This window comes from Apium graveolens, chromosome 9, assembly GCF_009905375.1.
Source record: "Apium graveolens cultivar Ventura chromosome 9, ASM990537v1, whole genome shotgun sequence".
NCBI classification, from domain to species: Eukaryota; Viridiplantae; Streptophyta; class Magnoliopsida; order Apiales; family Apiaceae; genus Apium; species Apium graveolens.
The window spans coordinates 289753811-289768824 of NC_133655.1; the positions used below are offsets into that span (position 1 = coordinate 289753811).

The 15014-nt window shown below is 34.6% G+C and overlaps 1 protein-coding gene across 1 annotated transcript; it reads right to left on the reverse strand.

The window, feature by feature from the left end:
* Window positions 1-1813: 1813 nt before the first annotated feature.
* LOC141683572 (cyclin-C1-1-like) lies at window positions 1814-13826 on the reverse strand. The gene is made up of 9 exons (XM_074488318.1): window positions 13670-13826; window positions 13475-13581; window positions 12832-12871; window positions 11932-11976; window positions 4893-5011; window positions 4673-4787; window positions 3849-3893; window positions 2956-3103; window positions 1814-2270 (listed from the first exon to the last, which is right to left on the reverse strand). The coding sequence occupies exons 1-9, from the start codon at window positions 13699-13701 to the stop codon at window positions 2166-2168; spliced, it is 756 nt and encodes a 251-aa protein (XP_074344419.1). The 5' UTR covers window positions 13702-13826; the 3' UTR covers window positions 1814-2165.
* Between the last annotated feature and the right edge of the window lie 1188 nt (window positions 13827-15014).

A 15014-nucleotide genomic window follows, 5' to 3' on the forward strand; every position in this document is an offset into this window, starting at 1 on the left:
TGTAGAGTTTTATGTTGGCTTTTAACAAAATATAGATTATTGTAATCATATAATAATTACGATATTTCTATTTTTCGTAGAATTCTTTTTTATTTTTTATTAAAATAATAAAATTGAATCAATTACATATTGTTATTAATAAAAGAAATCATCTTTCAAAGGGGTACCTTGTTTTCACCCCTTTTTGTATATTACTATACCTCTAAATATACCATTTTTTTCTTTTTTGACTCCTGTATCAATATGTCTTAAAATTCTATATGTAATATTTTACCCGTTTTTTGATTCTTATATACAACATATTTATATTATTTTTATATAAACGGAATTGTATATATATTGTAATTTCTAAATTCATACATATTGAATTCTATTTTAACACCAAATGCAAATTTATATACTTAAAGAATATTTTATTAGAAAAAATATGTGATCACAAATTATATAAAAACCCAAATCCAACTAACAATAAGAAATCTAATATGCAATTAATTAGGAATGTTGATTTAATGTTTTATTAAATTATTCGTCAATCGCATTGTTTGACTAAAGTTTCGATGTAAAATATTAGTTATGTTTTTTTTGAACAACATATACATAATAACATTGAGTTTATTGTTCTAATAAGATTTGAGTTAATGAAAATTACGTATAGTTTCAAAAGAAAAACGACAATAATTGTACAATTTTATTATTATATATTTTATTTATAATTTATAATAAATTTCTATAATAATTATTTAATATTAATATTTTAATCTCGACTCGTGCTTTACACGGGTTATCAAATAATAATAATAATAATAATTGGATGAATAAGACTAGGTAAACCAAGAAAATATGAAATGAATGGGTAATAAAGAAATTGATGTTAACAAGTAACGAAGGAGGATATGAAAGATCCAAAAGAAAGATACTTTGAAAAAGGAACAGCCAGGGTCAGGGTCAGGTGTGTACAATCAAATTCAAAACAGGAAAAATCAAATTATAGTTTACGAGACCATACTCATTTTTTTTCTAGGTCCCTGAATTATAAATATAAATTGATAAATAATTAAATTTTTGAATTTTTATAATCGCAATTCTTTCGTTAGATTTTAGGTAACACAGTTAATTTTTAATGACGTGACATCTTATAAAAATAATTAAAAAATATGTAATTAGATGTGAAGAACATTCCTAAAGTTTCGGAGAATCGAAGATAATTTTTAAGTGATTCAATTGTTTAAGGACCTAGATTGTAAAATGTCAATAGTCCATGGATCTATAATTTAATCTTCTCAATTTAAAACACAACTTTGATTTTGTTCAAATATTTGTTACCTCATAACCTTTACAAATTGTTCGACTATTAGATGGTCAAATTGACTAAATTTTGACAAACAATCAATTATACATATTATATGGTTAAAAAAGTTTAAAAACTTATTTTATTAGAAAATATATCTAATCTCCTTTGAAATATATTTTTCAGATTTTAAGATAATTGATAAATCTTCTTAAATTGTAGGTTAAAGTTCGGTCTAATTAACTAACTAAAAGGGAAAATAAGACACGTAATATGAGTTTACCTAACCTCATGAAAACTCAATTATTCAAATTCATTTCAGTTTTTTATATTCGAGAATTAAAGAATACATGGCATGCTATTAATTTATATTATTATTGAATACTAAAGGTCAAAACACGGTATGATTCGTTTAACATCGCTGGGTAATTACTTCGTGAGACCTGAATTGTTTAATACATGAGATGAGTTTAGTTAGCAGTTTCAGTTGGTATAAATTATTCAATTGGTTCAAAATTACATAAATTCAAACTCAAAACTCAGGCCAGCCTTGTTGACAATATAAAAATCAGATATTTGTCCAATTTTGTGCCAATACAAAGGTCGATCACGTGTACTCTTCTTTCGGTCCGTATTACCCTTCCAGCAACACTCAATTAACTTACACTGGTCTACAGCAGCCAAGCAGCCAAAATAAGATTCAAGAAGATGCAGCATATTCTTGAGATTCTTTAAGACAATTTTCTACAAATACTGACTTTTGATACATTATCATTTGAATGTCTTTTTCCCCCTTTTTTCCTTCTGAGCCGTGCAATAATTATTACATAATTAGGTTTGAAATAAACCAGAGTGGTTAACTTAACAAATAACACATCTACTGTTTAAAACCTAGCTTGTGCATGGCAAGATGTACCTTCTCCTCTGTTATCATTTTGTGGCTGTCATAAAAATCTAATATTTCCATTGCAATATTTTTCACCTGTTGAATGAACGACATGAAAATTATATTCAAACCTATTAACAAAATTGAACAAACCACAGTCTAACATGAGCAAAACAAAAGGAGATAATATTATGTCAATCTAGTGTTTTGTGTAAAACGGAGAGGAGATATCCAAGGGCATATTTTAAATTTGTACAGTAGACATTAAACAGATATAGGATAAATATGGTAACCAACATGCAATTAGCAACCAATGTTTATTGCATACATATGAGGCAATGAGAAATGGCTTTAAGATGGATAAACCCCTGCTCTGTCAACATACAAGCTACAAGAAGATTATGGTAGTCCCTACTTACAAAACAAATGCCCATATAATTTTATTATTGTAATTTGCTGAGTAAAATATAAATATTAGTTTAAACTGGCAGTAGCAAGATATCTAGCAAATTAGCAAAGATTTAGAAAAAATAGATGATCTGGTTCCATGGATGAGGCAAAAGCTGAGCAGTTACTAAATTAGCAAAAAAAAAAAAAGCTGAGCAGTTACTAGACCTGGATACTATATCCTATTTCATATTTACTTAGGTGGTGTTTAACTTTTTTTTAAGCCAGGCTGTGCTTAACTTAAATCTTCTTAAATGTTATAAAAGGCTGATGAAATAAGCAAGAGTGCAAGGCGACATGTTATTAAAGCTCTAATGAAGCTGTAGAGACGTACCACATTCATATCAACTCGAAGCTCTTCAAACCAGGTAGTGTTCTCTTTGTCTTTCAGCACACTTGCAACATATATGCAGGCTAGTGCAATCAAATGTGGAGGATGCGTAAGGATCAGATCCATCTTATAAGTATCATTGACAAGCCCCCTGCAAGATCCAGGATTTTCTAGTTAAAATAACAATTGAAGCAGCAACAAACCTAAATCAGAGAATGATCACGCTTATAGGCACATTTCAAGCTAAAACATAAACTTAGTAAGCCTTGCTCATTTATTTGTCTCATCACACATTGCTGGCACATCTCTTCAAGATGGTAGAGCATAGTTATTTAAAAATGGGGATTTACCGCAATAACTAGTGAGATGACTCTGTTAATTCATCAAGTCAAGTTGTTTTTAAAGGTCTAATGGACTACTCTTATGACTGACATTAGGTTGAAGTATAATGATTTAACGGTTTGGTTGACTGGATTGCAATTACATAAAATTGCAGAGACATAATGCCTCAAATTGTTCACTGTGTGCTAGTTTACCCATGTACACACGCTCCCCTGATATTAACTATCTTTAGCTATGTGAGTCATCCTTTTAGACGTCAAAACAAATTTTAATGGAGAGGAAGCTTAAGGAGGAGCAACAACAGTGCAGAACAGAAAAAACTGTAGGAAGAGATGTACTAGAGAAAGAATATCAAGGCTAAAAGTTTTATCAAGTAACTCCCATTATCTCCTAGAGTAATAGTTTAAAACATGAAAGTTCACATCGGTGGCATATATCACACGTCTTTAATGATCATTGCCTTGTAAAAAGGACATAATAGATCTTCTATTGAAATAAGAGAGCTCTATACATGTCATAAATTTATTTTAGAAGTCAAGTATATATTCTCTTACCAAGCTAATTGAGTTGCATCACTCATACCAGCATCTTGCAGTAACCTGTAAAAGCAACGAGTAAGGAAGAGAAACCGCTCACTAGAAATTGTATGATATTACATTTAAAACTGGTCAAAATAAGAAGAGACCAACTCCAGGTGGCTAAAAGGCCTGGGCCAAGATAACTAAGAGTAACTACTACTTTGAATTTAAGTAATCATCCCAAGCTATATGAGCAAATAGCAGTAACATGGCTAAAAATCAAAATAGTACATGTACACCACAAAATTCAACTAAAGATGTGAGCTTCTCAGAAGTTGGTGCAGTACAGAGTCATTTCTAATATATATATATATACATTTATATATAAGTTAATAAAAATATTAGCCACCATAGAGACTATATAATATTCATAAACTCTTCACAAAACTGTTTCCCTGAATTATTCTTTGCTCATTTTTTTTCTTGCCAATAGAACAATATCTACAAGTATAACCGTATAACTAGATGCCTAAAATGCAGAAACTATAAACAGTCCAAAATAGCGCGCTCAACATAAGCATCAGATATGTATCACATATTCCCAGGAAAAATGAATGATTAAAAATGAAAACTATCATCCGTAGACACCTATCAGAGAACAATATATAAATTTGACACTATACGCTACCTAGAGCTTACAGAAAAAAAAAAGAATTCATGGAGTACATCTGATGAACTGATCTTAGATAGAATATTAAGAATTTATATTCTAAGAACCAGAACTCATCATAATGGGTAACGTAGTTTTTCATGAGAAACATCAAAATTAATGAATTGATGAAGTCATGAAGAGTACTTACTGAGATAATGCACGGTATGGATGGTATACAACTAAATAATAGTTGAGAGCTTCCAAAATTTTCATTTCCATTTCAAGTATCTCTTTTATTTCAAACCTATACTTTTCGTCAGAATCTGAGTCAATATAAGAGCATTTTAGGCATTTACACTAATAGATTGAACCATTTTTGCATCAAGCTATAATATTAACTAAAATGCATCAAGTTTAACAGCACTTACGTAACTTTTTGATGTAAAATACAAGAAGCCTAGCCTGCACCGTGCTTTCTTCTGCTTTTGATGCTAAGTACAAGCAGGTCGGGGCCACCAGACGAGGATCATATTCAGTCATGCTTTTCCTGAAGATAACAAAGTAAACCTCAGTAATTTGTTGAAAAAATACAATATAGGAGCATCCAGAGGAATATGGTCTATCATATGACCAAGGAGCTATATAAACTATAACAAAAGTTGCTAAATACATTTAAAACAAACAATTCTCTCTTCTTAAACAACTTATTTTCTTCATACTTAATTATCAGCATTGATAAATTATCCAACCCCGAGCAATCTTAATTATTAGTCTGGGTTCGGTCCGTTGGTGGGATTTGTTTAGTCATTCAATAGTGACTGGCGTTGAATTGAAAAAATAAATAAATAAATAAATAAAGGACATAAAAGTCTGAAACCCTAAAATTCTCTCAACCTTAAAGCAGCCTCCCTATCATCTCTGAGGGACTTCCATCGGCTTTCACCAGTGGAAAGCCCCGATCTCTTCTTCTTTTTATTATTGTTAGTTCATCTCTTAGTTCATCTCTTGTTAATCTTCAATAATTTCCCAATTTATTTGGGTTTTGTTTGTCTCTCCTTGTGAGAGTTTGGTTTTATTTGATTTGTTTGCAGTTCATCATGCCCGAGATTACAGATCTGCGGAATTTTCATGGTGTTGATTCGGTGATAAAGGTTTTTATGGTGATGCATTTGTGGTCAATTGCTCAAAACAACAATTGGAGGATTACATCATGTAGATATCACTTCAAAATATCGCTTGGTTGCCTATCAAGAAGGAAGGATTCAACAACGATATAATTATGCGTTTGTTCAATTTCGATCATGTGTAAATGCTGTATGGCTTTTCATTATTGAACTATTTTCATTTTTCAAAAAAAAAAACAGTGACTGGCGTTTTCCTAGCTATGCATAACTGTTAGGCCTCTTACGCACATTACTTACGCTAGACGTAAGACACAATAATAATTGTCTAGATCTGGAAGGGGGGAATTGTTATTGAACAATTATATTGAGAGTGATTTTTGGGAACTAATTACTTGGTGGAAGCTAGTTAATTAGTTGGCCTTTAGTTACGAATCAATTACAGTAATTTACTTTCCAATTCATTACAGATTTGGAAGGAGGATTTTCTGGAGTTAATTAAGGTTCAGATTTGAGGACTGGGAATGGGTTGTTGTTTGAGTATAAATAGAGAAGTATTTTACATGGTTAAAAAAAAAGAAAGAGTGTTTGAAGGTTATTAGTGTGGAGAGTGAGTGATCTCTAGAATATCACTTAGTTCTGTGTGCCTTTTTTATCAATAAAAGAATCCGTTCATATTTATAATTTCTTGACAACATATATATATATAATATAATTAAAGAGCAGGCCGGGACTGGTCCTAACAGTGGTATCAGAGCATCTCTGTTCTTGGGAAAATGGCAGGTGCAAAACAAGTTGAAAATCGAGTTGAAGACTTAGAAAATAAATTTGAAGCATTGCAAGCAGAATTTCAGAAGCTGGATATTGAAAAAATTCAAAATGACATTCCTTTTCTCAAAGAAAGTATGATTACCATACTTACAAAAATGGATAGCTATAGTCATGAGGCTACTGGACGATCTACCCTTTTCCTTGAGAATTCGCAGCAACAGCAAAATAAATCAGGAGCGGTATTGGATTCTTTACCTCGACGACTGGAATTGCCTGTGTTTGAAGGAGAGAATCCCGAAGGTTGGCTGTTTCGTGCAGAACGATACTTTGAGCTTAATAACATGTCCTCCACGGAGAAACTCCGATCTGCAGTGGTCTGTTTGGAAGGTGATGCTTTATCATGGTACTATTATGAGGAAGGTCGGCGTCCTTTTCGCAGCTGGGAGGAATTCAAATTACAAATGTTGGAGCGATTCCAACTTGCACAAGTGGGTGCTCTTCATGACCAACTATTCTCTCTGCAACAAACAACAACCGTACGGGAATACCGTCGCCAATTTGAGGTACTTTCTGCCCCTTTAAAAGAATTATCAGAGTCGGTACGGTACTGGAAAGCGTTTTTAGAAAAGGGCTTCAACCAGACATAAGGGCTGAATTGAGACTAATGGAGCCTCTGGGGTTGTCCAAGATGATGCGTACTGCCCAACAAATTGAGGATAAAAATACAGCCATACGACATTTCCAAGGTGGATCAATTATTTCTAAGGGACAGGCTGTCCAGAAACATTCTAGTCCAGCAGGGACTAATTTTTCTCGGAATGTTGTTCGACTACCTTCCACCGGGCCTCCCTCTAGCACATCAGCCCAGCTTTCTGCTAAAGCAGCAACTACTTCAAAGTTTAGACGATTAACTAAAGCTGAAATGCAAGACGAGAGAAAAGGGTCTTTGTTTTCGTTGTGATGAAAAGTTTGGCCCCGGACATCGCTACAAGAATAGGGAATTACAGGTTCTGTGGGTAAATGAAGATTAACTTGTTGATCACGGGTCCCAAGATCAAGAAGAAGCTATGACGACAGACTTATCTACGGAGATTGACCCGTCCTCTATAGAGCTTTCTCTTTCCTCGTTGGTAGGACTTTCTGCTCCATACACCATGAAAGTTCGTGGCAGGATCAGTGAGCGAGAAGTTATCGTTCTTATTGATTCTGGAGCATCACATAATTTTATATCTTCATCACTGGTGGCTGAATTAGAGCTACCTTTATCACCCACTAAAGACTTTGGAGTCTCATTGGGTACAGGAGGGGAAATCAAATCTGCTGGAATATGTCGACAAGTATGTTTAAATCTTCCTGAGTTTGATGTTATTGCTGATTTTTTTCCGCTTCAGCTAGGAAATTTTGAGGTGATATTAGGGTACCGATGGCTGGCTTCCTTGGGTGAATCGCACATGAATTGGGCTGCTTCAACTATGAAATTTTCCATTGGTGGTGTGCGGGTTCAATTGCGTGGTGATCCTGCCTTATGCAAAGCTCAAGTTTCACTGCGTGCTATGATACGGACTGTGCAACATGGTGGGCAAGGAATTCTCTTAGAATTGGGACAGATTACTCATAAAGATGCAAGAGACGAGGTCTTTATTCCAGCAACCCCGATGCCTACTGCAGTTTCTGTTCTAATAAAGGAGTTCAACGATATTTTTGAGATGCCCTTGGGCCTACCTCCAAGCAGGAAAAGGGATCATGCTATTGTTCTTAAAGAAGGCACGTCGCCCATCTCAGTCCGACCTTATCGATATCCACAGATTCAAAAAAATGAGATAGAACGCTTAGTGACTGAAATGCTTGCTGCTTGTATTATTCAGCCAAGTGTAAGTCCTTTTTCCAGTCCAGTGTTGCTGTTTCGAAAGAAAGATGGCAGTTGGCGCTTCTGCGTAGATTATCGGGCCCTAAATCAAGCTACTGTGCCAGACAAATTCCCAATACCTGTCATTGAGGAATTATTGGATGAGCTACATGGGGCTTCAGTTTTTAGCAAGATAGATCTTAAATCGGGGTATCACCAAATACGTGTTCGAACCGAGGATATCCTGAAAACTGCATTTCGTACTCATGAAGGACATTATGAGTTTCTCGTAATGCCGTTTGGTGTTACAAATGGGCCCTCCACTTTCCAGTCCTTAATGAATGAGGTGTTTCGTGAATATCTCCGAAAATTTGTTTTGGTTTTCTTCGATGATATCCTTGTTTACAGCCCAACAGTAGAAACCCACTTGTATCATTTACAGTGTGTTTTTTCAGCCTTGCGTGCTCATAAACTTTATGCTAATTCGAAGAAGTGTGTTTTTGCACAAACAAGAATTGAGTATCTAGGGCATATAATTGACGGGACAGGTGTATCAGCAGACCCTTCCAAAATTCAGGCCATGGTTGACTGGCCACAACCCAAAACACTTCGAGCCTTGCGTGGTTTTCTCGGTTTGACAGGTTATTATCGCCGTTTTGTGAAAGATTATAGTAAAATTGCCTGGCCTTTGACTCAACAGCTTAAAAAAGATGCCTTTGGATGGAATGAAGAGGCCACATCAGCTTTTCAACAGCTTAAGGAGGCCATGATCAACTTACCGGTGCTTGCATTACCTGATTTCTCTAAGAAATTTGTGATCAAAAGTGATGCATCAGGTTTTGGGTTAGGGGCTGTTCTTATGCAAGAAGACCGTCCTATTGCCTTCTACAACCACAAACTTAGCTCAGGTGCGCGTGCCAAGTCAGTTTATGAACGGGAGTTGATGGCAATTGTTTTCGCCATTAAAAAGTGGCGCCCGTACCTTATCGGTCGACGTTTCACAGTGCGTACTGATCAGCACAGTTTGAAATTTCTACTTGACCAACGAGTGGTTGAGGATGAGCATCAAAAATGGCTGTTGAAGCTAATGAGTTATGATTTTGAAATTCAATACAAGCCTGGGAAAACTAATAATGCTGCAGATGCCCTTTCAAGAATGCCGGATCAGGTTTCCTTGGAAGCCCTTTCAGCTGCCATTATTCTGGATTTTTCTGATATTATTATCCTGCTTATTCATTAGTTGGAGGTCATCTACGGCACAATGGTAGGCTGGTTTTACCATCTGAATCTCTTTACATCTCTTTATTACTACAGGAATATCATTGTGGGGTGGTTGGAGGACATGCTGGGATTCGCCGCACTTATCTGCGCCTGTCTGCAGAATTTTACTGGAAGGGAATCAAACATTCTGTCCAGAATTTTGTGGCTTCCTGTGACATTTGCCAACGTAGCAAGCATGAAGCTATGTCTCCTGCTGGCCTTCTACAGCCATTACCGATTCCAAATCAGGTATGGGAAGATATTACTATGGATTTTATCGAGGGATTACCTAAATCTCAAGGATATGATTCTATACTAGTGGTGGTGGATCGATTAACGAAATATTCCCACTTTATTCCACTAAAGCATCCCTTTTCATCCCCCTCAGTAGCCGCTATATTTGTTCGTGATATAGTCCGCTTACATGGTGTACCACGTAGCATTATTTCAGATAGAGATAAAATTTTCATGAGCCTCTTTTGGCGGGAGTTGTTTACTTTGCAAGGATCTGAGCTATGTCGTAGTTCTGCTTACCATCCACAAACGGATGGTCAATCGGAAATTGTCAATAAGGGTTTGGAAACATATTTGCGTTGCTTTTCTATGGATAAACCCTCTCGTTGGTGGACTTGGTTAACATGGGCTGAATATAGCTACAACACTTCTTTTCACACATCTGGTGGTATGTCACCGTTTAAGGCCCTTTATGGTCGTGATCCTCCTCCATTGGTACTGTATGAGTTAGGCTCTGCTGCAAATATGGAAGTCCACAAACAGTTGTGTGAGCGTGATGCCATATTAGCAGAATTGAAGGCTCATTTGCTTCGTGCTCAGCAAAAAATGAAGCAAACTGCAGATTCTAAACGCCGTGATGTTACGTTTGCACTTGGTGACTTTGTTTAAGTCAAGTTGCAACCTTACTGGCAACAGTCCCTTGCTTGCAAACCTGATGAAAAGTTGGCACCCAGATTTTATGGTCCTTTTGAGATACTTCAGCAAATTGGTCAGGTTGCGTACCGACTCAAGTTACCTTCGACATCCAAGATTCACGATGTTTTTCATGTCTCTAAGCTAAAGAAAGCAGTCGGCAAACACACAGCTTTTTCAACTATTCCTAGTAACCTTTCTCCTTATATGGAGTTACTGGTAGAACCATTAGAAGTGCGTAGTGTTCGTTCATCCGATCAGACTGGACAGGCAGGTACATAAGTTCTTATTCGATGGAAGGGATTGCCAGCTTTTGAAGATTCCTGGGAACAATTTGAGGTCATCTTGGAACAATTTCCTCAATTCAACCTTGAGGACAAGGTTCGAGTTTGGGTGGCGCGTAATGTTAGGCCTCCTACGCACATTATTTACGCTAGACGTAAGAAACAATAATAATTGTCTAGATCTGGAAGGGGGGATTTGTTATTGAACAATTATATTGAGAGTGATTTTTGGGAACTAATTACTTGGTGGAAGCTAGTTAATTAGTTGACCTTTAGTTACGAATCAATTACAGATTAGGATAGGAGTGATTTATGGAGTAATTTACTTTCCAATTCATAACAGATTTGGAAGGAGGATTTTCTGGAGTTAATTAAGGTTCAGATTTGAGGACTGGGAATGGGTTGTTGTTTGAGTATAAATAGAGAAGTATTTTACATGGTTAAAAAAAGAGTGTTTGAAGGGTATTAGTGTGGAGAGTGAGTGATCTCTCGAATATCACTTAGTTCTGTGTGCCTTTTTTATCAATAAAAGAATCCGTTCATATTTATAATTTCTTGACAACATATATATATATATATATAATTAAAGAGCAGGCCGGGACTGGTCCTAACAATAACACACCTCAAGTGGATCTAGCTTTCAACGGTGAAGAGCACATTATGAGAGATGTTGAAGGGGGTGATTTCTCCTTTATATATACATGCTAATAGGGCTTTTATCATAAGAAAAATAATTAGGTTTAATTTGAACAAATTAATGTTTAAAAGTAGATAAAAAATAGTCACAAATATTGCAATTATGCACTATAATGTAAACAAAAACAAAACAAAGAGGGACAGATTAGCATACGATATATTTTAAAAAGAAAAAAAAAGTTAGCATTAGATTAACGGAGAGGTAGTAACTACATACCACCACAATATGATGGGTAACTCTAAATTTCGCAGATATTACGTGAATAAAAGAATGCAACTTGAAGGATTGATTTATTTTATAAGAGGACATTTAGGCATCAGAGCAGGAGTTAAAATGATGATACCAGATAACAGTTTGTAAGCAAATCTTCAACCAAGATGAGACCATGGTTATTAAATATTCTGTGGCACAAAACAGACTTTGCACTTTCAAAATGACAAGCTGAATATTGTAAAACATGCTCACCAGAATTTATTAGAAGGCAAATTTTGTTTACCAAAAGACCATCTAGGTAGTCATTAGTATTAAAATTCTTCACTCATCAAGAATTCTAACATATACCTGGTATAAACACGTCTCATGTATGTAACAGCAGTAGCCACAACCCTGAAAGAATAAACAAATAGCAGTAAATGCACTGGGGCACACTAACAGCCATCAGCTAATATAATAACAGCAGAAAACAATTTGGTATGCACAATCCCTATCATATCATTAGTGTCTAACATACACAAAAGTTGAATTGAGAAAAACCCATGTATTTGGCCATAATAAAAGATGTTATGTAGTTGACACTTAAATACAAGGAGCATTCCTTATATGCTAACCGGTGTATATACAAATTTATTCGTCTATGAGGGTCTAGCATTTCAGCTAGAGTATCACAATCTACTAATAGTTACATATTTATACAAATATTTAACATCTATACAGCCATAACCTTGAATCCTAAAAAACTTAAGGCATATATTATTATTCAGCATAACCATTACATACATGTATCACATGGAATTACAGGGTGATGATTCAACACCTTTATCCCTATATTTCTTTATAATTTATATTCTCTCTAACAAAGACATCCTTGTTGCTGCAAACATCCAGGAGCTTCTGCAGAACGGTCTCGGCCAAACAATGATTTTGATCCTTAACTAATTGGCGAACGGAGAACCCTACTTAGGATATGCTAAGAAATGGATGTGATCTAGCAAACAGGAAGCCAAAACCCAAAAGAAAAGAAAAAAACAATCATAGATATCAAGGGTATATCGTAAACAGGATGAAGTAAAATATTTTGAGCGACAATTATCATAATAAAAGATTTGGCCTAAACTGAATTTGTTCCATACTAGATACAAACATTAAATAAAAGAAAAAAGTAAACAAAAGAAACAATGGAGAGTAAAAAGAGGCAAGTGAAGATAAGTAACAACAATGATAGTGACAAAATAAATGTCAAACCTTTGCCTAACTTTCACATTTTGAGCCAACCTTGCAATATCTGAAACCAGAAACCACAATGTCAGGGATTATAAGGATATTAGAAATTGCTACAGGTAGCCAATCACTCTGCACTGCATGCTCAAGAATCTTTCCTGTTGAGCAACGTTTTACCTTGTAACCATTGAATTACTTCATTTTTATTTCAATTTTCATGTCAAGATATCAGAATTTATACTTTCCCGGTTCGCAGAAAATAGGTCTCATTTGAAATTAGTCTTTAATCTTCATTGCCAAGTCTTTGTTCATAAAACGATAAAGAGCGAACATCACAATTTTTTAACATGTCATCCATACTAAGCTAAAAGTCTTAATTTGGTGAAACGGATTCTTAAACCATAGACTTAAAAATAGCGCCTTTATTAAGGTAAGGAGGCTCACGATGAATCGTTATCTATAAAACCAGCTTTATTATGAATATTTTTAAATTGAAATCATACAAAAAGCACAAAATCCCAAATATATTTTTCCCCAGAACAGAATAAATTAAAAAAACTTTGATTATACAAATCATGCTACCTCTGCATAAATCAAGATTCAAGGAAAAAAAAGCAGTTACGTACAAAAAAATATGTGTATCAATAGATAGGAGAGGAGGGCATACAATTGGCCATATGCATCTTGATGAGCTTGCAATCTTCAAGTGTAAAACCCATCTCCTTGTCAACCTGGTGTACTACATCCACTTCCTCTGGATCCAATAGCTGTTTTCTACGCACACCATCAAATCAAATCAAAATCAAAGAAGAATAAAAATAAAACCCCAGATTTTAATTAAAGAAAATAATTCCAATCTTACTGCTGAGTCGAAGTCCAAAAGTTAGCTGCCATGAATATGATCGATCCAGCTCCACTGCCTCTTTCTGTGAACGATTCACCTTCCAACAAAACTGAGGGCAACAAGGGAAGCTACCGACAGGTTACGGTTACATTGATAAAAACACATATTTATTTTATTTTTCATCATAATATTTAGGGCCTGTTTGTCACGCTACTTATAAGCCACTTATGACTTATAAGCCCTTAACAGCTTATCGACGAGTGTTTGTCGACCCAACTTATAAGCTGAATTTACAACTTATAAGCTGATAAGTTGAAAGTTGGCAGTGACGTACTTTTTTCCAACTTATTTTCATTTTTTCACTTTTTTCTAAAGTTTTGATTTTAAAATATAAATTTTTAAATATTTTCTAATTTAAGATTCATGAACTAAGATAATTATATTTAATAATTATTTGTTTTAATTCATTTAAGTAAAAAAAATTCTGACTTATAAGTAAATTTATCCAAACACTTATAGAACTTATAAGTATTTATCAACTTATCACTTATTTCACACTTAATCATTTTAAGTCATAAGTTACTTATTTTAAGATTTCCCAAACGGGCACACTAAATTTAATTATCAGATAAAAAATATGAAGTTAACAGTTTCCTTTATTTTGAAAATTATTTTTTATTAATGAAACAGTATAAAGTTGATACCTAGTAAAATCACACCTATTCAAAATTATCGTATATTTTAATTTTTTTTTGTAAATTTTAAACGCGAATGCAATTTCATAAATTCATAGGGATAAATTATGAAAAGATATCCAAAAAACGGTCCGCCTCAATTTTTTACCCATACCTCGCGTCGTGTAGAATTGATACAAGAAAAATACTTTCATTTCCAGTATCCTTCTTTTTTTCATTAAATTATGAAACGATATCCAAAAAACGGGCCGCCTCAATTTTTGCTCCATACCTCGTGTACTACCGCCTACGAGAATTATTCGGAAACCTAGTTCCATTCGTTTCCGCCCCGATTCACTTTCGGACGACCCCAAATAAACACGAATGCAATTTCATAAATCAATAGGTACAAATTATGAAAAGATATCCAAAAAACGGGACACCTCAATTTTTGCTCCATACCTCGTGTACTACCGCCTACGAAAATTATTCGGAAATCTAGTTCCATTCGTTTCAGCCCCGATTCACTTTCGGATGACCCCAAATAAAAATGAATGCAATTTCATAAATCCATTGGGACAAATTATGATAAGATATCTAAAAACGGGCCGCCTCAATTTTTGCTCCATACCTACGAGAATTATTTGGAAACCAAGTTCCATTAGTTTCAGCACCGATTCACTTCCGGA

Coding starts and splice junctions, on each gene's coding strand:
- LOC141683572 (XM_074488318.1), bottom strand. CDS start 13,701: ATGGCAGCTAACTTTTGGACTTCGACTCAGCA. Junction 12,872..13,474: donor CAAGATGCATATGGCCAATT/GTATGCCCTCCT, acceptor TTCTGGTTTCAG/ATATTGCAAGGTTGGCTCAA. Junction 11,977..12,831: donor AATGTGAAAGTTAGGCAAAG/GTTTGACATTTA, acceptor TTATTCTTTCAG/GGTTGTGGCTACTGCTGTTA.